We start from the raw sequence: 23053 nt of genomic DNA on the forward strand, positions 1-23053 counted from the left end.
CACTTAACTTCTCTGTGCCTCAGTTCCCTCATCTGTAAAATGGGGATTAAGACTGTGAGCCCCACGTGGGACAACCTGATTCCCCTGTGTCTACCCCAGCGCTTAGAACAGTGCTCTGCACATAGTAAGCGCTTAACAAATACCAACATTATTATTATTATTATTATGCTATAGCCGCCACCACTGCCTCCGATGGGGCCCAAGTCCACTTGCACTTCCCAATAGAGAAGAAACTAGCTAAGCGTATTGGGGCAGCGTATTGGGGCACCTGTCGTGGACATAACCGATTTCAATAAGAATGTGTGTGCCTGTGTCTGTGTGCGTGTGCGGGTCTCTTGCCATCTTAAGCCAAAAACCCAGGGAGCCAGTTATCTAGTGGCGGTTAGGTGTGTCTTTCTACGGTTTGACTTGGTTCTCTGGCTTTTCTCAGGATTTTCTCCTTTAAGCATTTCTGTGCATTCTCCATCACTGTCAGTTGGTTACTCGTATTGATATCTTAGCACTGAAGCTGTTTCTGCCTGATTGTCGCAAGACTGCTCCTCTCCTCGGCTCTCTTCCTTTGGTGAAGAGAATGATCCGAGTGAATGGCTCGGGCCGAGAGCTGCTTGTGCTTGGGGATATTCTCTTCCTGGGCCAGGTGGAGTGGCATCATTTAGGCCAGCTCGTTTGCTAGTCCCTAAAGAAGTGGCGGAAGTGGTGTTTATTCCATCCTTAGTGCATGCTGTGCACTGTACTGAGCGCCAGGGTGGGTAAGGGATAATCAGACCAGACCTGGGCCATGTCTAGCCCCCAAAGGACTCCCAGTCAAAGAAAAAGTTGGCAGGGAGTACTGGGCTTAGGAACAATCTCTGGTAAACTTCGGTGGTTCCCACAGAGTAATAGATGCCCTGCTTCCAGCCAAGATAGCTGAGTGACCCGAGGGGTGGCTGCCCTCCCTCAGCAGATCATTTGTCCTTGGACAGATGCCTGTCCCCGGCCTCACAGTCGGGGACTTTTCTCGAAAGGCTCCGTTACTCCAACTGAAACGCTCAAGGTCTCGTCTTTCTCTTTTCATCCCAGACGTTACCATGGTTGACACAGAAATGCCATTTTGGCCTAGCAACTTTGGGCTCGGCTCCGTGGATCTCTCGGCCATGGACGACCACTCCCACTCCTTCGACATCAAGCCTTTCACCACCGTCGATTTCTCCAGCATTTCTACCCCTCACTACGAAGACATTCCGTTCGCCAGGGCTGACCCGCTGGTTCCCGATTATAAGTATGATCTGAAGCTCCAGGAGTGTCCAAGTATGAACTCATTTTGACTTTGTGGGGAATGGCTCGGATTTGAATTTCACCCAAGACTTCTGGTGCCCCCAAGGGGAGGGGGGCTCCAGAAATCACACCCTAACATTTGCCTGCTAGGTAGGATGGTAGTTCTCCAGTCTTCTGGAATCTTTGGCTGCCTCACCTATCCCGCCCCCTGAATATTTCCCTCTTTGTCTCTGGGCTCCACAAACAGGGCCAGGCTGGGGATATGGGACATAGCCCTGACTCCGACACCCCGCCCACCCAGCCCACCTCCCTCTCCCCACTCTTCCCCAGACGGTGGCTATGTGGCGAATGGCATCTCAGACAGTTTCTGCCCTCTCCTTTCCTTCCAGCCTCTGCTCAAGGGGCCGCTGAGTAGTGGCTCTAAGAGCAACTGCCCCACTGTCCATACCTGTCCCTATCAGGACCCATAGGCAACTGCCAGCTCCTGCCCTCATCCGCTCACACTAATCACACCAAGTGATTGAGTCTCCTTGCTGCAATACTGTCTGGCCTTGAAGAGCTACTCCCTCCCCCATCCTCTGGCCAGGGGAACTAGACTATCCCTCCTCCTCCTCTTCCTCCTCCTCTCCTCCCTCCCCGGCCCGCCTGTGACCTCTCCTCTGTGGGGTGCACGTGCACATTTGCGTCACTTCTCCTTTCAGGACACTGTGCACAGAAAACTAATCAAAGCACCACAGGGCAGGGGGAGCCGGAGGGAGAGGAGGGCGCCGGGGGTGGGGGGTAGGGGGGAGGAGGAAGGGCAGCCAGCTGGAGAGACCCAATCCCAGGAAGGTTCAGGGAGAGAGGCCCAGGCATGGGGAGACTGGCTGGGCTGGAACAACTCTTACAGGGAGCTGGAGACTGGGTGCTAACTGCTCGAAAGCCTCTACTGCTAGTGCAGGAATTCCTAGTAACTGGCAAACTGCGAGGAGGGAGAGAGGGGGGTCCAGCCACTCTTCCAGGAGCCTGATGCTTCTCCCAGGGAACCACAGGACAAGTCTGTGGCCCAAAAGAGTCGATGTTCTTCGAGAAAGGCGAGAGGCTCCCTTCTCGTCAGACCCCTGTGCTTTTGTTGCAGCAGAGTATTTGATTCAGTGTTTTAGGAACTCTGAATGCTACCCAGGAGAACCTGAAGTGAGATGGCAGGCAATCAGTTCAGCGGTTCCGGCATCTCTATTGCCAGGCCGCCCTGTCCTGCCTCTACCTGCGATGTAGGCATCAGTCTGTCATTTCCTCTGCCTCCCCCATCTTCCACACCCCCAGGCTCCGTCCTAGCCCTGATCGTCTCAGTTCTTCTCCATATTCAGGTGCCATCAAAGTGGAACCTCCATCCCCGCCTTCTTATTCTGAGAAAGCTCAGCTGTACAACAAGCCCCGCGAGGAGGAGTCTTCAAATTCCCTGATGACGATCGAGTGCAGAGTGTGCGGGGATAAAGCCTCGGGATTCCACTATGGAGTGCACGCCTGCGAAGGCTGCAAGGTAGGGTCTGACCTCAGGGGCTCAGGCAGGGACCCTAAGGATGTCTGGTTGCCGGGGAGATGGCACCCGAGGAGCAGCCGGACACTCTCGGATCAAAACAACGGTTGCCCATTGGCAGGAGCCAGGGTAGCGGGCCTCAGGCCAGGGATATGAGAATCAAGCCTTGGTGGGCGGGGGTCCTGTGGCTGCAGAGGAGGCTCTCAGCGACTCATCTAAAGAGAATTTGGGTCATTTTGTGATGCTCTGTCTCCTCGTTGATTGCAATGTGTAATTCAGTCGACTGGGCCCCGAAAGAGCAACCACCATGCGAATCACTATTCCGGTAGCCTGTCTGCGTCTTAAAAGGCTAAATGGAACAGCGGGTTTGGTTTAGGAAATGCCCCCATCGGGACTCGGAGGAAACTGCACAAGAACAGCGGTAGGACTAGAGTATGCAGCAGGTAAAGTGAGCATTCCTGAGCACCCTCGGGACCAATGGGGTCTTTGAGGTAGAGAGGGCCCAAAGGGGAAAGAGAAGGTCTACCGTGGGTGATCCAGGACGGCCAACTGGCCACAGTGGGTAATTGGAACGCCAGTGGGCATAGCACTTGGATCGAGGGAGGCAGGGAAGGAAGGAGGAGGACTCTGGGAAGGGAGGAAGAGCAGGCTGGCTAGGACAGGAACAGAACTCAACTAAACTTGGCTGTGGCTTTCTCAAACAAAAACTGCACTTGGGCGACCCAAAAGCCTGACTCCCTCCAACCTCTGAGAGGCGAGTGGCTGAGTGACCCTATGTGGAGCCAGGGAGCAGCAGAAGGCTGAATCCTGGATTCTGCTTTCTATCACTCTCAGAAGAGAAGGGCAGTGGGCCAGCAGTGGGGGTGGGGGGAAGGGGCTGGCTCAGATGGAGGGACAAGCCCCCTGGCCCCAAGGGTCATTGTGGAGAGACCACTAAGATAATTATAACATCATAAGCAGAATGTCCATGTAGGATTCAAGGGGGAAATTTCACCAAATCAAAAATCTGCCTGGGACCAGATGAATTTGACCAAAATTGGCCTCTGAATTTCACCAAGGTACTTTCCCTCAGGAAGAGGGAACAAAGACTCTAGGGGCAGGTAATTGGGTACAGGAGCCAAAAGGGTTTCTGAATAGAATGTTCTTAAAATCTTTCCGGTAGACTTCAGGAGGATTTATGCACACCCGAAACAGAAAATCAGGGCCGAACTGAAGCCCGGCTAGCCTTTGGGGCCTTAGGCAGTGGGGGACCTTGGTCAGAGTCAATGTCAGGTTACTGGAACTTTGATTCAGACAAGGACCGGGGACCCCGAGAAATCTGTTTCGGGGAATCCGTTCCTAGTCAGCCATTCCATCCCTGGCCGTGTCTGGGGTTTACTGGTTCAGAATCCCAGGGTGGATTCCTTTGCCCAGTTAGCAGTGGTGACCCCAGAGCCTCCTGCTCCTTACCAAAAGGCCTAGGGAGGAACTCGGAGGTTCACCCTCCAAATGTCTGCAAGTCCTGGTGTTTTCCTGGGGAATGGTGTGTGATTCTGTTTCTCCCTGTGCCTTTGCGCCTGAGGGCTACATTGATGGGGAGGTGCTCTCACAACCGGGTGAACTGAATGGATCGAGGGAAGTTTGCGGGTGATTCTGCCCTATGGAGAATGCCTCCAAATTATCCAAGGGGGATTTTGATCGGCTCAGCTGGGAGCTCGGGGTGGGTCGCCCTCTGTTTTGCCAGAGCGCTCGGCCCGGTGGCGGGGGATGAGGCCCCTGGCCGGAACGGCGGGCAGAGACACCTGATTCCGTGGGGTTGGATTGGCATGAAATAGCAAGCCGGGCACCCAGGTTCAGGAGGCAGGAAGGAGGGCCCGGGTGATCACATAGATGTGCCTAAAGACTCTTAAGAACTCTTTTTTTTCTATGTCCTCTTTTGAAGGGTTTCTTCCGGAGGACAATCAGACTGAAGCTAATTTATGATAGGTGTGATCTTAATTGTCGGATCCACAAGAAAAGCAGAAATAAATGTCAGTACTGCAGGTTTCAGAAATGCCTTGCTGTGGGGATGTCCCATAATGGTAAGTGCGCTGGTCACCTTGCCACTTGTTGCCACGCTGCAGAGTTGCCACATTGCCCAGGTAGTCGGAGTCAGGGTCCAGGATGCAGGCCAGCATTCTGTTCTCTCAAGGGTGAGATTTAGGCCATCTGCTTCGCTCCCACTTTCTTTCCTGTAAAAACGATTGTTGCGTAGCTGTTCCGTGACCTCTCGGTGGGGGGTAAGTAGTGCCCTTCCCACCCGTCACCACCACCCCCCCCACTTCCATCTGGGGGTTCTCGGCAGCCAGACTTCTCTGCCATCTCATCACCGGGGCCCGTGGGATGGCAGGGGCAGATGTGGAGGGAGGTTGGGGGGAGAGGAGGCAGAGCGCCAGAAAGCGCACTGCCCCTTGATCTGTTCCTCAGTCCCGGAACCCCCGGGGCGGTGCTTGCCTGGGGGACGAACGGCCTCTTTCCCTCAAGGCATAAAAGCCTGGTCCACTGGCTCCTCACTTGGGCCAGAAGCAGATGGAATGGTCTCACCCTGGCAGGAGCGACCGGGTGAGACCCAGCTGGTGCTTTATCCTGCTCGCTCCCAGGGGGGCCAGGAGAGAAGGCTGCCAGGCGGCCACACTGCAGAGTCCCTTCCCGACCCCTTTTCTCTTCAGAAGAGGGAGTGGAGCCAAGCCTGAAACAAGTTTCTTTGGTCTTCTCTTCGCTCAGCATGGAACTTCCAGAAAAATCATGGGAACCCAAAGAAGAGGCTCACAAGGTGTGAGCTCTTTGCATTCCTCTCTCAAACTGACTGAGGAGAGGGATTTCGCCCATGGGTGTGTGTTAACCTTCCTGACCTGGATGCAGCTGCACATCATTATGGATAGGCCTGTATGTGTATAGAGCCAAAGTCCGACACAGAGGTCTCCCTCAGAAAGGTTAACATGTCCGTGGCCATTAACTCCACGTATCCTTTGAGGTTCAAAACGGATGACTCTGCTGGAGACAGAAGATCATCTGGGTGACTGGCCATCCCAACCTCCCTCACAGGGGGCCAGACAGCTGGCTCTCATGGTGCCATGGCATTTGTCCCCCTCCCCTTTAACCCTGCCCCCTAGCACCAGGCGCGGCTTTTGCTCCTCCCTCTTGGAAACGTCGTCTTCTGAGACGGCGGCCCCATCTCGGCTGCTGCCTGACAGGCTGTCTCCCAGTTGTCCACTCCTCTACCACACATCACCTGAGGTTTGGTCTCAAGCATCTCTCCTGCCCACCTGGTCTACATCAGCCATTCTCCTCTCGCGTGCCACCCCACAGGGGTGTGATACGATGAGCATTGCTGCTGTGCTGGAGGTGAGGGACCCTGAATGCATTCCAGGGCCTCACTGTGGGCCATCCTCCTTGCTGTTAAGCATTAATGATATTAAGCATTGCACATTGGCAGCACTTCTGGAGTGGCTCCAGAATTTGCTTGTGGGGCCTGGGCTAGGGCCAGGTCACCCAACTCAAAAGAGGGTTGGATGCAAAATTGCTCTCTAGATTTTTAGTTTGGTCTCAAACTTGATGCCATGCAGGGACCACCCTCTGCCTAAAGACCTCTGTAAGGACACACTGTCTAGCCATCTTGATTTGTTTTTCCCCCTTGTCCATTCTTGCATTGTTGGGCATTCTGCTGCCTAGGAGCAGAATGCAGTGGCCAGTGGAAAGACTTGGTTGTGTACAGGGCTCAGAAGGGACAAGCTGGTCCATGACCCTGATCTTCATCTTCAGACTAATTGGCAACCCTTAGTGCTTTGCTGATTCTGGGAAGCCGTCATTCATCATCCACCTGTCTTCTGGTGTGGGTGCGTCCACAACAGTCTTCGGTGCATAGGAGCTCCAGTTCAAATGCTTCATTATGGTCATCATCAGCACTATGTATTGAGCACTTTCTATGTGCACAGCACTGGGTTTGGGCACTTGGACAATATTCCATAGAAGTAGAAGTTAGTATGGTGTGCTCTTGGGCCACTGTAAGCACTCTTGAGATAATAATAAGAGGGGTGGTCCCTTACCTCAAGGAGCTTACAGCTTGCAGTGCAACTCAGGAGGCATTAGGGGAAAAAAATCAACAGCTATTCAATAGGTTAAAAAGTCAAAGATACAAATAATTTGGGGGAACTTTTGATAATGCTCTCACCCTGTTGAGTTGAAAGAGGTTCTTGGGAGATCAGAAGCGCATTCTGACACAAGGTTCTCAGTCCCTTCATGCAAATTCAGGCATATCTGGGAAACGATGGTGGTGGTGGAGATGATGGTGATGATGATGACAGTGATGATGATGGGGTTTCCCATCGAGAACAATAAATGAGCCTTGCTCCCGAGACTTCAGGCCCAAGAAGAACCTGCATGAGGGATTCTAGCCCTGATGGTGCGTCCAGCTCCCCAGGTGATCGCTCATCCTTGCCTGTCGAATTCCTGCAGGGGCACAGAATGCAACAAGCAAGTAGTGAGCAGGGGAGCAGCAGAGAGCAAAGGCACAAGAAGGTGCTTGATGGTCAGGGCCCATGAGCAGTCTAAGTGACCCTGACGCTGTGCCGGCAGGCAGTGGCCTTGGTAGCCACTGCAATCTCCGCCACCTACTTTGGCCAGCTGTTTTTCAGGGTTTCTGTTGGGCCATTCCACCTCGTGGAGCACCCTCGGCAGTTCTTCTGTCAGAAACTTCCTCACTGACAGCACTGCCCCCACTGGCATTCTCCTACTTGCAGAGCCAGGATTCAAAGCCTATGGCTAGTCCCCCAAGTCCCAGAGCCAGACTCTTTTCCCTGGCCCAATAGCGGGGCTCATGTGGCCTGAGTTCCCAGCCCTGACAAACACTTCTCCGGTTTTGACATGGCCCGTCAACTCACGGCCAAGTGATTCAGCTCCTGACAAACTTCTCGGGGCTGCTGAACTCTTCAGGTGGTCGGCAGATCCCAGGTCGCATCCTTCTGTAAAACCCATCTCCTGTCCCTGGTGGGCAGCGGTGCTGGCAATGATGGCTGCGGTTTGCCTGGGTGGCCTCCAGCTGCGATCCTGCCAACAGTGACGAGCAGGGAGATGGTGCAGGGGCTGTCTCTCCTGTGTCTTCCCTAAGCTGGCGGGGAGTGGTGGTGGCTCCCCAGAAGCCGGGAGGCAGCTCCTCAACTTTCTCAGAGCCCTCCCCAGCAGGAGATCCTGGCAGGTACCAGAGGAGATGGGCTCTCAGCCCTTCTCCCGCCCGGGCTCCGGTGGCCCCAGAAGCTTCTGCCCCGGGGCCCAGGGAACAACAAGCAAGCGGGCGGGTGGGCAGGGAGACAGTACAGGTGAAGGGCAGAACCCAAGGCCACAGTGACCTCATCGCCGGGCTGGGGCACTGTGACGTAGCGGGCAGAGGCCCGGTACCCAGCCGCTCTATAGGATCCCCGCTAGGCCCATCCACCTCATCCAGGGGTGGGTCTTGGATCAGAACCCTTCCCCCCGACCACCCAGCCCCAGCCCCTGCTTCCAGTAGTTTCAGAACCTACTGATGATCTGTTTCTCCTTGTTATGGGGGCATTGGCCCAACCTGTCCTACAGGGATATTTCGAAGATAAAATGAGGATAGATGTGAAAGTGCTTTGGATAAGCATGCGCTATTTCGAAGATAAAATGAGGATAGCCACGAAAGTGCTTTGGATAAGCATGCGCTTTGGAGGTTTAGGGCTGTATCTGACCTGATTAACTTGTCGCTTCCCTAGACCTTAGAACAGTGCCTAACACATAGTAAAGGCTTAACAAATATAATGATGATGATGATGATGATAATACTATTAGGACTTTGACTTAAACTGATTTCTACCCACCAAATTTGTGTTGCCCATTATAGCTAACCCCCTCAAAAAAAAAGCAACTAACTAAATTTTTGTTTAGCTTTCTTAAAATTTTCCCTGCCAAGGCCTGGATTTTTCAATTTACAAATGCCTCCTGCTTTGGCCCATGGTTGACCAAAATCAATTTAGCATATTTGTGGGATGAATTGTCCACATAATGATACTTTGAATTTGTCAAGCACTTTGATTTTTCCAAAGCACTATTACATGAATTACCTCACTTTATCCTCATCCATCCCTAGAGGCAGAGCACAGTACCTTCATTTTACAGAGGAGGAAACTGAGGCCCAGAGAAATTATGTACTTGCCTCCAGTCACATAATAGGCCCAGGGCAGAGCCGGGACTCGAATGCGGGTCTCCTGACTCCTGAGCCCATGCTCTTTCCTCTAGGTCCTGGGCATATCTCCATTGTGGTCGATAGCCTAGCCATCTGATCTGGAATGTGCTAACTGGAAGGTTTGGCCATTTGAAGACAGGTGGTAAATGTTCTTTTGCCCCACTTGGCACAGTCTGTAGCTGCCTTGGGTGGAGGATGATCAGATAGGGGCGCTCAGGGACAGGGATAATCCAATCAAATGGATCTCAGGCAGTTTGCACCTGTCTCAGGAAGAGGCCCCAGGGTCAGTTTTGCTTGATCTCTGTGTGAATGTCCTCTCCCTCCCTTCAAAGTAGCCTTTGCAGTTATTTGGTTTTGGGTTGACACAATAGATACCCTGAATTCAGCTTGAATGCAGCCCTAGGGCTACTGGGTAACCGTGATGTCCCTACTAGCTGGGCTCTGGGTGATAATGGGGAGCTGTGGTATCCAGTGTGTGTTTAGCTGTCGGTAATATTTGCAAATGCTTGGAAAGGAGTTGCCATCCCAAACAAACAGCTGCCTGGCAGAGGTGGTTTTACGTGGATTGTGTCCAGTTTGTATGTGGATTGTGCACTGTTTATATATGGGTAGTGCTCAGGTTGTACATGGATCATGCACAGTTTGTATGTGGGTCAGGGAGTTTGTGTGTGGATCCTGCACAGTCTGCATACAGTGGTATTGATTGACTGCTTACTGTGTGCAGAGCACTGTACTAAACTCTTGGGAGAGTGCAGTAGAGTGGGTAGACAGGTTCCCTGCCCATAAGGAGCTTACAATCTTGTGAGGAGTTTACAGTCTAGTGAAACATGCAGTTTGTGCATGTACCGTGCACAGTTTATGCATGGATCATTCACAGAGTGTACCTGGATCATGCACAATGAGTATATTGATCCTGCAGTTTGAATAGAGATCGTGCACAGAATGCCCGTTAAAGCTGATTTCCCTGTGAGGTGGGAGCAGAGCTGATTGTCTACCAAAATAAACTCTTAAATTTGGCCATTCAAAACCTGACTTTTCTGTGAATAGAACACACAGGTGTTACCTTTCCAACTGTATTTTAATCCAATAAATCTCCATGCTACCGATTTATGAGCAATCCTCTTTTTTACAAAGCCCAGTAAAGAGAAAGCTCCAAAGGATCCCCAAGCTTTCCATGGATCCTCAGCAGTGGACAGAGCCCACCACTGACCCCCTCGGTTTCCTCTGTGGTAGCACTTTGGCTCAAGTGGACTTCACCTTCCAGTTGCAGGTGAACCTGCAGAAAACAAGTTCCCCACGGCAGTAATGATAATAATGATTATGGTGGTATTGTAAGTGCTTACTTTGGGCCAAAGCATTGTGCTAAGCACTGAAATAGGTGCAGCATAATCAGATCGGTTCCAATCCCTATCCCACACAAGGCTCGTGACCTGACGGAGGGGGAGTAGGTATCTTGTCCCCATTTTACAGGTGAGGAAACTGAGGCCCAGAGAGATTAAGTGACTTGCCCAAGGGTACACAGCAGGTGCAACCCTGGTGCAGTTCCAGCCCTCATCCCACATCCCGTGGCCCAAAGCCACCCTGGGAAGGTGCCTGAATGTCTACTTAGAGTCAAAACCCAACCCCAAAAGGGCTGATGTGTCCCCTTTGTGACCATTTCATTTCCCATCACCCCAGAGCACAGAGAGACCATGTCCCAACAGAGCTAAAACCAGGCTGCAATCAATCAATTGTATTCTGTGAGTAATTGCTCTAGGCAGAGCATCATACTAAGCACTTGGGAGAGTACACAGAGTAAGTGGATGGAACCCCTACCCTTGAGGAGTTTACAGTCTATTGTGTGCAGAGCACTGTACTGAGCACTTGGAAGAGTCCCTTAGAGTTAGCCGATGTGATCCCTGCCATCAAGGAGCTTCCGGTCAGTCTACTGTGGTCAGAGCACATACTGAGCACCTGGGAGAGTACAGTTCAGTCAGTAGACACGATCCCTGGCCTCAAGGAGTCTCCAGTCTAGCAGAGGAGACAGACATTAAAATAAATTAGACCCGGAGGAAGCAATAGAATGTAAAGATATGTACATAAAGGGTGGGGAGGGGAGTGACTCCCCTAGTTCTTAGGAGATGTGGAAGTGCTGAGTTGGCAGTGGCGGCTTCGAGGGAATAGAGCAGGGAGTTGAGAGACTAGTCAGGGAAGGTGGCCTCCTAGAGGAGATGGGATTTCCGAAGGGCTTTGAAGACGGGGAGAGTAGTGGTCTGTCGCGTGTAGGTCCCCACCAACCATCACCTTCTGCTGACGGGCATCACATACCGGTTCCATGCCACCCAGGTGCTTTTCATTTGTAGCCCTGCAATCAAGGGAAGGCTGCATTTCAGATGATGCAACCAGGTTGTAATAAACTTATATCATCCTCATGGGCAAATCATTGACTTGGAGTCATTGTCCCTAGGCACCAGAGAGAATGCCTTTCCGCTTCGAATGCTCTTTGCTTTTAGTCTATAAACATTTCATCGGAGTGGCCCTTGGAGAGAGAAGTCAGGAAGGGCCCGGGGCCCTAAAGTTCCCTGGGTGAGACTTCGACTTTCTGAATCAAGAGCCCTCACTTTTTCTCCCTGAGACAACCAAGAAGAAAAAGGAATTACATTTCATTACATAAAGGCTCTTGCAATTCTCAGCAGAAAAGATTGTGAACATGATGGGGAAAACCTTTTTTTTGGAGCTTCTTAGAGGAATGTATTGCCGGTAGCAAGAAGCTTGCGCTGAGTGAGCTCTGCACCTCAGCGAACGGCCACTAGATCTGGATGACTTTTACTAAAAGTCAACTAATAATTAATATTAATAAAATAATAATAGTAATAACGGTGTTCAGTAAGCTTTTATGAGGTGCCAAGCACTATACTAAGCACTGGAATCTGTATGCTCTCTGTGGGCAGAGATCATATCTACCAACTCTGTTGTACTGGGTTTCCCAAGAACTTAGTACAATGCTCTGCGAGAAGTGCTTGATAAATACCATCGATTGATTGTGTAGATCCAAGATAATCAGGCTGGATACGGGCCTTGTCCCACAAGGGGCTTACAGTCTAAGTGGGAGGTTGAATGGGGATTGAATCCCCATTTGACAGATGAGGAAATTGAGGCCCAGAGAAGTGAAGTGACTTACCCAAGGCCACACACAACAGGCAAGTGGTGGAGCCGGGATTAGGACCCAGGTCCCGTGACTCCCAGATCCAGGCTTTTCCCACAGGGCCTCCATACAGTTTGTAATGTAGGATGCCAGAGGGACAGTATTTTCTGCTAGGTGGTGGCTTAGACTGTGAATTTTCAAATGTGGAGCCGTATTTATTAGGTGGGATGCTCCTCAAGAGCAAGACCTGCTCTTTTACTTCTATCATATGTTCCCTAGTACTTAGTAGAGTCCCCTGTCCACAGCAGACATCCAGAACAATGCTCTGCATGCAATAGATGCCCAGCATGGCCCTCTGCCCTGACTGGGCACTCAGCCTAGCACTTTGCCCACAATGGACACCCAACACAGCACTTTCTTGCCCATGGTAGGTGCCCAGCACAGTTCTCTCAGCCCAAGGTAGGTACCCAGCACTGTGCTCTATCCACAGCTCCCACTGTGCCCTTTGGCAAGATGGGACTTAAAAGCTACCTTTTGTTCTTTCCTTAGGCATTTGGAAACTCTAAACCAGAGAGCTACTTAAATGACTATTGGCTGGGCATCCTGGAAAATGAATAAGATAGCACTTTTCTTTCAAGTCACGAGCACATCGTTTAGCACATCCACCTCTGTGTCTGAAATGGCTATGGGGAGGGGGTGCCCATAGGTTCAGACCCCAGGGAACATCCCACCACTGTAGATCTGCGACATACCGCCAACTCACACTCTCTAAGCACCAGTCTCTCGGTTTATTGTCACGGTGGGATAAGAGGTGGATCAGAGTTGTGAATTCCGTGTTCCTATGCAGATGAGAAAAGAATGAGAAAAGAACTGCCTCCTCTCCTCTCCAATCCCAAGGGAGGTACGTGATCTCCACCTAGCCTGAATGTGACCCTAGTGTCACCCATAGGAGCGCTGCAGGACAAAAAGAGTAGAATCCTGGTGCTGGAGAGCCCTTGAACGACCTTCAAGAATCAGTCTGGTCCCAGTCCTGAAATGAACTGGACCATCCTCTGTCATTCAGCTTCCTGGGTTACTGTCTTCATTCATTCATTCATTCAATAGTATTTATTGAGTGCTTACTATGTGCAGAGCACTGTACTAAGCGCTTGGAATGTACAAATCGGTAACAGAGACAGTCCCTGCCCTTTGACGGGCTTACAGTCTAATCGGAGGAGACAGACAGACAAAAACAATAGCAATAAATAGAATCAAGGGGATGAACATCTCATTAAAACAATAGCAAATAAATAGAATCAAGGTGATGGACATCTCATTACGTCATCATCATCATCATAATTGTGGTACTTGTTAAAGCACTCGTGTGCAAGGCACTGGACTAAGTATTTGGGAGAGAGTACAGAGTTGGTAGACACGTTCCCTGCCCACAAGGAGCTGACAGTCTAGAGGGGGAGATAGATGTTAATATAAATAAATCATTTATATTATATAATTTAAAGATATGTACGTAGTGCTGTGGGGTTGAATGTGGGATGAATACTAAATTCCCAAAGGTGCATTTGGTGATCTGGGTGCATAAATGATGCAGAAGGGAGCCGGGGGTGGCGGGGGGAAGAGAGCTGAGGTGGGGAAGGTCTTTTGGAGGAGATGAGACCTTAATAATGCTTTGAAGGTGGAGAGAGTGGTCTGGTGTATATGGAGGGGGAGGGAGGTACAGGCTAGAGGGAGAACTTGGGGAACGGATTGGCAGTGAGATAGATAATATCGGGGCACAGTGAGTAAGCTGGCACTAGAGGAGCAAAATGTGAGGGTTGGGCTGTAGTAGGAGATCAGTGAGGTGAGGTAGGTGAGGGCAAGGAGACTGAATGCTTTAAAGCCATTGGCAAGGCGTTTCTGTTTGATGCGGATGTGGATGTGCAACCACTGGACGTTCTTGAAGAGTGGGGAGACCTGGACTGAACGTTTTCATAGAACAATGATCCGGGCAGCAGTGAAACGTGGACTGGAGTGGGGAGAGACAGGAGGCTGGAAGGTCATCAAAGAGGCAGATGGAGTAGTCAAAGCCGGGTAGGCTATGTGTCAGACTTGAATCCCCAGAAAATCCACCCCAGCCACCCCATCCAAACGCTTTTCGGCCCTGGAATTTAGACCCCCATTCTCTTCTGTAATCCCTCTGCCTGCCCTGGAGCCCTTCAGGGGGTGTCCAACGCTTGACTGGGCCAGCTCAAGATCTCTGGGGCTGACTGGGATCTGCAAAAGATGTTCAAGGGACTGGCCATAGACTAACTCCATGTCACTTGTGACCACACCCTGCTAACCTACATTTCAGGGAGAGGCAAGGGTTGGCAGGGACGAGAGAGGAGTCTTCTTTTGGGCCGACCCCTTCCCCGAGTCCTCCCACTAGCCTGTACCTCCCTCCCCCTCTATATACACTGGCTTTGGGCCAGTCTTCTTTCCTGGTTTCTGAATTATGTGTTAGTCACCGGGGATTTGGCTGGTAGTGCTGTGATATCCGATGGTCACAGCTCTTTTTCCACTTTGTAGATGAGCCAAAAAACTAAATAACTGCACTTCCAAGAATCTCCAACATTTATTTTCATCTTTACCTTCATGTAGGGACCATGAGAGTACAGCCTCTTGCTAATCTAAAATAGGCTACAAATAAGAAACCAAAGTCCACAATTCCACAAGTGTCTCATTCCATAAGACTCCTCAAGTACCATGGAGACGATTCCAAAGTAGATTTTTGACAACTAGTTTCACTACTAGAAAAGACTGACCACTCAAGTCCAATGGACTCATGCATGTGTCAAATACAGTTTTTCCAATTTTAAAAAGCAGGCTGTACAATTTTGGAGGAGGGCAGGGGGAATTATCTTCGTGATAAGAGGAAAATTCCTCTAGACTGTAAGCTTGTTGTGGGCTGGGAATGTGCCTGTTTATTGTTGTATCGTACTCTCTCAAGGGCTTATGCTGTGCTCTGCACACAGTAAGCACTCAGTAAATGCGATTGACTGACTGAAAAGCAGTTTTACCAATTTTTTGGAGCCCACATTTCTAAGGACCTTTTTTTCCCCTCCAAATAGTCATTCCAAGATGCATACCAGAAAAAGAATGAGTAGCCGAGGGCAGAATGGAAACATGCAGTAGTTGGGAAAACTAGACTAAGAGTAGAAAATAGAGAAAACGAAGAGAAAAATCAGCATCCAGCATATGACGAAAGTCCCAAACAGTAATAGTGTAGAACGAGCATCCTTCTGTGGAATGGTTTTATTTCAATCATAGATTTCTAGAGCTGGAAGTGACCTCACTAGATCATCTGGTCCAGGCCGCTGCTTCCAGGCAGGTGAAGAATATAAACATAAAACATATTCCCATAAAAACCCCCAAAGTCAAATTACCTAAAAACAGAAATCTCTGAAAGGTCCAGATGCTGAAACCAGCCTGTCATGGATGAAACGTCCTGGGGGGCCCAGCTGAGTGGCTGGAAATCTATCTTTGCTTTCGTTTGGGGTTTGTTGATCATCCTAATAGTGGTTATTAGTTAAGCGTTTACTGGATGCCAAACACTGTGTGAAGCACTAGCGTAGATGCAATACAATCAGATTAGATGCTTCCTATCACACATGGGGCTCACAATCTAAGTTGCTGTGGTTTTAGGCGCAGTTCCTTGGTGTGTGTTTTTTTTTTCAGGGAACCTTGGGCAATTAGATTCTTTGAATTTGTAGTTATTTTCTTAACTTTATTTGTGATGGTTTGTGGTGGAGCAGGCAGCATGGTATTTAAAACTACCATGGTGTGTCACTAAAGTAAGTGGTTGCCTTGAAGTTGGTTCAAACTCTTGACAATTAGCAAGGATTTTGATTAATTTGTCTACTTTGTGCTTAGGGTTTGTTTGTTTTCCAACAGCCTCATCATGACAAACAGGCCTTCTGCAAAACTCTGGTGCCTCACGTAGAGCCGTTGCCAACGAATCATGTCCATGGGAAGCAGCGTGGCGCAGTGGAAAGAGCATGGGCTTTGGAGTCAGGGCTCATGAGTTCGAATCCCAGCTCTGCCACTTGTCAGCTGTGTGACTGTGGGCAAGTCACTTAACTTCTCTGTGCCTCAGTTCCCTCATCTGTAAAATGGGGATGAAGACTGTGAGCCCCACGTGGGACAACCTGATTCCCCTGTGTTTACCCCAGCGCTTAGAACAGTGCTCTGCACATAGTAAGCGCTTAACAAATACCAACATTATTATTATGTCCATCCCCACCCCCAACATCCCCCACCTCCTCTCTCTCTCCTGAGGTAGTGGCTTAAGAGTCAATGATCCCATGGAAATGAGGCTTCGCAGCCAGCTGCTTCTTAAGTCTGAGTTCTGCCCCTAACATCAGCCCTTGAGTTATTTCACTTCAGGGGAAGACAGCTTGCTCAAGTGGCTGGGGAGAGAGGAACAAAGAGCTCTGCCTGGGGATGAAGAGGGTCCGGGAGAGGAGAGGGGAAATCCGTTTGTTCTTGGAGGAGCAGCGTGGCGGCTTAGTGGAAAGAGCAAAGGCCTGGAAGTCAGGGGATTTGGGTTCTCATCCCGGCTTTGCCACTTGCCTGCTGTGTGTGACCTTGGGCAAGTCACTTCCCTTCTCTGGGCTCGTTTCCTCATCTGCCAAATTAATCATTCAATCATATTTATTGAACAAATACTGTGTGCTGAGCATTGTACTAAGCCCTTGGGAGAGTATAATATAACAGAGTTGGTAGACACATTCCCTGCCCACAAGGAGCTTACAGTCTAGAGGAGGAACTGACAATCAAATGGAGCTTCAGTGTTCTCCCTCCCCTTTGGACCATGAGCCTTCTAAACTCTAAGCCCGGTGTGGGCAGGGATTGTCTCTCTTTATTGCTGAATTCTACTTTCCAAGCACTTAGTACAATGATCTGCACAAGGTAAGCACTCAGTAAATACGATTCAATGAATGAATGAGCCCCATTTGGGACAGAGTCTGTGTTCGACCTATCTTGAATCTACCCCAGTGCTTAGTACAGTGCTGGGCACATAATAAGCACTTAACAAATACCACAATTGGCCTACTTTATTGTGTACAACCCAAGCACCTAGTATGGTGCAACATAACCAATCAGTGGTATTTATTGAGTGCTTACTGTGAGCAGAGTACTGGACGTCAGTACAAATAGACACAATTCCTGCCCCTAAGGAGCTTACCGACTAGAGAGGGAGACAGACATGAAAACAAATTACAGATAGGGGAAATGGCAAGGTATAAGGATATCTATCGGTCGATCAATCAGTGGTATTTATTGAGCACAGAGCACTGTTCTAAGTGCTTGGGAAAGTCCAGTACAACAGAGTTCAGCAAGACAAGGTAGGAAGGGGAGAGCTGAATGCACCAAGTTGACACTCAATAAATGCTGCTACTCATCCCTTGACCCTAAGTCTAGTCGTGCAGCATCGAAGCCTTTACTCTGAACAGTTCAGCCACACTTGACTTAATCAATCAATCAATCAATCAGTGATGTTTATTGAGGGTTTACCATGTGCAAAGCACTGTACTAAGTGCTTGGAAGCTGAATTGTTTTACTTCCATTCATTCATTCATTCATTCAATAGTATTTATTGAGCGCTTACTATGTGCAGAGCACTGTACTAAGCGCTTGGGATGAACAGGTCGGCAACAGATAGAGACAGTCCCTGCCGTTTGACGGGCTTACAGTCTAATCGGGGGAGATGGACAGACAAGAACAATGGCAATAAATAGAGTCGAGGGGAAGAACATCTCGTAAAAACAATGGCAACTAAATAGAATCAAGGCGATGTACAATTCATTAACAAAATAAATAGGGTAATGGAAATATATACAGTTGAGCGGACGAGTACAGTGCTGTGGGGAGGGGAAGGGAGAGGTGGAGGAGCAGAGGGAAAGGGGGAAAAGAGGGTTTAGCTGCGGAGAGGTGAAGGGGGGGTGGTAGAGGGAGTAGAGGGAGAAGGGAGCTCAGTCTGGGAAGGCCTCTTGGAGAAGGTGAGTTTTAAGTAGGGCTTTGAAGAGGGGAAGAGAATCAGTTTGGCGGAGGTGAGGAGGGAGGGCGTTCCAGGACCGCGGGAGGACGTGGCCCAGGGGTCGACGGCGGGATAGGCGAGACCGAGGGACGGTGAGGAGGTGGGCGGCAGAGGAGCGGAGCGTGCAGGGTGGGCGGTAGAAAGAGAGAAGGGAGGAGAGGTAGGAAGGGGCAAGGTGATGTAGAGCCTTGAAGCCTAGAGTGAGGAGTTTTTGTTTGGAGCAGAGGTTGATAGGCAACCACTGGAGTTGTTTAAGAAGGGGAGTGACATGCCCAGATTGTTTCTGCAGGAAGATGAGCCGGGCAGCGGAGTGAAGAATAGACTGGAGCGGGGCGAGAGAGGAGGAAGGGAGGTCAGAGAGAAGGCTGACACAGTAGTCTAGCCGGGATATAACGAGAGCCCGTAGCAGTAAGGTAACCATTTGGGTGGAGAGGAAAGGGCGGATCTTGGCAATATTGTATAGGTGAAACCGGCAGGTCTTGGCAACGGATAGGATGTGTGGGGTGAACGAGAGAGACGAGTCAAGGATGACACCGAGATTGCGGGCCTGAGAGACGGGAAGGACTTCCAACTACCAGCAGCCATTTGGGAGGAATTGTGAATGGGGTTAATAGTACAAACAAGGGGGAGGGTGGGGGGATTGGATTTGAATAATAATAATGGCATTTGTTGAGTGTTTACTATGTGCACTGTTCTAAGCACTGGGGTAGTTACAAGATAATCAAGTTGTCCCACGTGGAGCTCACAGTCTTAATCCCCCTTTTACAGATGAGGGAACTGAAGCACAGAGAAGTTAATTGGCTTGCCCAAAGTCACACAGCAGACAAGTGGAGGAGCTGGGATTAGAACCCACATACATCCTTTGACTCCCAAGCCTGGGCTCTTTCCGCTAAGCCACGCTGCTTCTCAAAGACATTTGAAGATTTCTTTGAAGCGTGGACCATTCATTCATTCAATAGTATTTATTGAGCGCTTACTATGTGCAGAACCCCAGAATCCTGGGGTTCAGGCTGACACAGGCTGGGGTCAGGATGGCCCTCTTGTCTCCAGATATGGTGCCGGATGATTTTATGCCCTGTATTTTTATTCTCGGTACCTAGCTTTCCTTCATCCCAACTCCTAATAAGAATAAGAATAATAGTATGTGTGAAGTGCTTATGTGCCAAGCACTGGGGTAGATACAAGATAAACAGGTCAGACTCAATCCTTGTCCCACATGAGGCTCACAGTCTAAGTAGGATTCATTCATTCATTCATTCAATAGTATTTATTGAGCACTTACTATGTGCAGAGCACTGTACTAAGCGCTTGGGATGAACAAGTTGGCAACAGATAGAGACAGTCCCTGCCGTTTGGCGGGCTTACAGTCTAATCGGGGGAGACGGACGGACAAGAACAATGGCAATAAATAGAGTCAAGGGGAAGAACATCTCGTAAAAACAATGGCAACTAAATAGAATCAAGGCGATGTACAATTCATTAACAAAATAAATAGGGTAATGGAAATATATACAGTTGAGCGGACGAGTACAGTGCTGTGGGGATGGGAAGGGAGAGGTGGAGGAGCAGAGGGAAAAGGGGAAAAAGAGGGTTAAGCTGCGGAGAGGTAAAGGGGGGATGGCAGAGGGAGTAGAGGGAGAAGAGGAGCTCAGTCTGGGAAGGCCTCTTGGAGGAGGTGAGTTTTAAGTAGGGTTTTGAAGAGGGAAAGAGAATCAGTTTGGCGGAGGTGAGGAGGGAGGGCGTTCCAGGACCGCGGGAGGACGTGACCCAGGGGTCGACGGCGGGATAGGCGAGACCGAGGGACGGCGAGGAGGTGGGCGGCAGAGGAGCGGAGCGTGCAGGGTGGGTGGTAGAAAGAGAGAAGGGAGGAGAGGTAGGAAGGGGCAAGGTGATGGAGAGCCTCGAAGCCTAGAGTGAGGAGTTTTTGTTTGGAGCGGAGGTTGATAGGCAACCACTGGAGTTGTTTAAGAATGGGAGTGACATGCCCAGATCGTTTCTGCAGGAAGATGAGCCGGGCAGCGGAGTGAAGAATAGACTGGAGCGGGGCGAGAGAGGAGGAAGGGAGGTCAGAGAGAAGGCTGACACAGTAGTCTAGCCGGGATATAACGAGGGAGAACAGGTATTGAATCCCCATTTTACAAAAGAGGAAACTGAGGCTCAGAGCAGTTAAACGACTAGCCCAAGGCCACCCAGCAGGCAAGTGGGAGAGCCGGGATTAGAACCCAGGTCCTCTGATTCCCAGGCCCGGGCTCATTTCCAGTAGGCCACTCTGCTTCCGCGACCCAGAAGCAGCGCCCGTGTTCACAAAGACCCGGGAGGGGAATGCGATGGCTGTGGAGCGAGGGGTGGGTGGAGCAGGGAAGGTCAGGGAGCCCAGAAGAAATGTTCTGGGTTTGGGTGAAATCAGGGAGACTTCCACTAAATAGCATATGTATGATGTCATAATGTTACACTGCGTGCCTTGCGTGATATCACTTGTGCGTTCGGGGATGGGGGTGGCATTTTTCTTTGAGAGCCATCGCTACTCACCCTCGCTGGGCCTAACGCAAGTTGGGCCCAAGAAGTGTGGCCCCAAGCTTGGCCTGAGGCCCCGGCTGGACCCAGTCTCCTTTGGTGTTCTACTCATTCATTCATTCAATCACATTTACTGAGCGTTGACTGTGTGCACACCACTGTACTAAGCGCTTGGAAAGTACAATACAGCAATAAAGAGAGGCAATCCCTGCCCACAATGGGCTTAAAGTCTAGAGGGGGAGACAGACAACAAAACAAGTAAACAGGCACCAAAATAAATAAATAGAATTATAGATATAAGCATATATACATAAGTGCTGTGGGGGATGGGAGGGGGAGAGCAAAGGGAGCGAGTCAAGGTGACGCAGAAGGGAGGAGGACACTCAATGACCCATTACTGCTTTGCCCTAGCAGTCAATCTTCCAAAAGCCAGACAGGCTTTCTTGATTTGGTTTTCTATTTCTTTGTCTGTCTGTGCCTTGCTGGATAGCGTGCTGCCTAAATAGCAGAATTCAGAGTCAGCACCAAGTTCTGTGGTGTTGAGGAAAATTCCACACTCCGCATCTTCAAAGTCCTACTTAAAATCATATCTCCTTCAAGAGACTTTTCCTTACCAATCCCTCATTTCCCCACCCTATTCTCACTCCCCTCTGCATTGTCTGTGCTTTTGGATATGTTTCTCATAAGCACTTTGATACTCACCCCACCTCCAGTCCCATAGCATTTGCACCCATATCCTCATACTCTGCAGCTTCCTGTTGGTGCAATTTATTTTAATGTCTCTCTCCCATTCCGGACTGTAAGCTCCTTGTGGACAGGGATCTTGTCTACCAACTCTGTTATAGTGTTCTCTCCCAAGTACTTAGTACAGTGCTCTGCACACAGTAAGTGCTCAGTAAATACCATTGATTGATTGATTGATTGGGTGTAGTGTTTTCCATGTGCCGACTACTACATGCTGCCATCCAGCTGGGCAGCAGCAGCAGGCCTCTGGCAAAGTCCAAAGGCAGGAATAGGGGTTTCTGGTGGCAGTAGGCTGTCAACGAACATTCCCCAAACTCCAATCAATCAATCCAAAGTATTTACCGAGCACCTACTATATACAGAACACTGGACTAAGCGCTTGGGAAAGTCCAATAGAGTGAGTTGACACAATCTCTGCCTTCAAGGAGCTTACAATCTATCTGCTCCAGGAAAGCTAATAAAAATCACCTCAGAGAGGGCAGCACATGGAATGCCAGGAGGGAATAATAATAATAATAATAATAATAATAATAATAATAATAATAATGATGGTATTTGTTAAGCACTTACTATGTGCCAAACACTCTTCTAAGCACTGGGATAGATACAGGGTAATCAGGCTGTCCCACGTGGGGCTCCACAGTCTTAATCCCCATTTTACAGATGAGGTCACTGAGGCATAGAGAAGTTAAGCAGCTTGTCCAAGGTCACACAGCAGACAGTGGCGGAGCCGGGATTAGAACCCACGTCTTCTGACTCCCAATCCCATGCTCTTGCCACTAAGCCACACTGCTTCTCAGACATGTAACCCCAAGCTTAAAATGAAAAGGAGCAGTGTGAACCCCCACCCCTCCCCAACCCTACCATAAGCAGCAGGCTTATATGAGAAGCAGCATGATGTAGTGGAAAGAGCACAGGCCTGGAAGTCAGACGGTCATGGGTTCTAATGCTGGCTCTGCCATGTTTTGGCTGCGTGACCTTCGGCAAGTCACTTCACTTCTCTGTGCCTCAGTTAACTCATCTGTAAAATGGGGATTGAGACTGTGAGCCTCATGTGGGACAGGAACTGTGTCCAACCCGATTTGCTTATATCCACCCAGCGCTTAGTACAATGCCTGGCACATAGTAAGCGCTTAACAAATACCATAATCATTATAAGCTCCTCCACCATCACAATACCACCCAAGCCCCACCCTCCCCTTAAGGAACAGACGGCAGGGCAGCAGGAGTAGGGAAAGCAGGGTATGTTGGGAACTTGGCTGTTACTCAACTGCTAGCAGATGGGGAGGAGAGGCAAAGGGTTCATTTTAATGTTTAATTATAGGTTTTTCTGTGTTTGACTTCCCCCTACCCACCACACATACATACATACACACATACACGCACACACAGATGTTAAACGCCACGTGAGAAAGGACTGTCTTCAATTGTTATGGTCTTTTGAGTAATCTCAAGCGCCCAGTACAGTGCAATGCACAAAATAGGCACCTCATAAATGCTAGTAATAACCAAATAAGAGTATTAGCAGCACCTCATGTTGAAATAAGTATCTCGAGGGAGGCAACGTGGCCTAGTTGAGAGATCGGGGGCTGGGAGGCAGGAGACCCGGGTTCTAGTACCGACTCTGAC

The 23053-nt window shown here is 49.8% G+C and overlaps 1 protein-coding gene and 1 long non-coding RNA gene across 3 annotated transcripts in view; one reads left to right on the plus strand and one right to left on the minus strand.

Annotated features, from left to right (window-relative positions):
* PPARG (peroxisome proliferator activated receptor gamma) overlaps positions 1 to 23053 on the plus strand; it is a 117969-nt gene that overhangs the window by 64606 nt on the left and 30310 nt on the right. Inside the window, exons 2-4 of one of the 2 annotated variants that reach the window (XM_029057413.2) lie at positions 1060 to 1287; positions 2601 to 2773; positions 4692 to 4830. In XM_029057413.2, coding sequence (XP_028913246.1) covers positions 1068 to 1287; positions 2601 to 2773; positions 4692 to 4830 — 532 coding nt within the window. In that variant the 5' untranslated portion in view covers positions 1060 to 1067. Of the gene's footprint in view, positions 1 to 1059; positions 1288 to 2600; positions 2774 to 4691; positions 4831 to 23053 lie in introns of those variants that run through there. The other variant, XM_029057414.2, reaches the window with a different exon arrangement.
* Positions 4822 to 8006, minus strand: LOC114809006. The gene is made up of 3 exons (XR_003756759.1): positions 7669 to 8006; positions 6960 to 7237; positions 4822 to 4980 (listed from the first exon to the last, which is right to left on the minus strand). It is a non-coding gene; the product is annotated as an uncharacterized LOC114809006 (long non-coding RNA).

The sequence above is a fragment of the Ornithorhynchus anatinus genome, unplaced genomic scaffold (genome assembly GCF_004115215.2).
Source record: "Ornithorhynchus anatinus isolate Pmale09 unplaced genomic scaffold, mOrnAna1.pri.v4 scaffold_93_arrow_ctg1, whole genome shotgun sequence".
In the NCBI taxonomy this organism is placed as follows: domain Eukaryota; kingdom Metazoa; phylum Chordata; class Mammalia; order Monotremata; family Ornithorhynchidae; genus Ornithorhynchus; species Ornithorhynchus anatinus.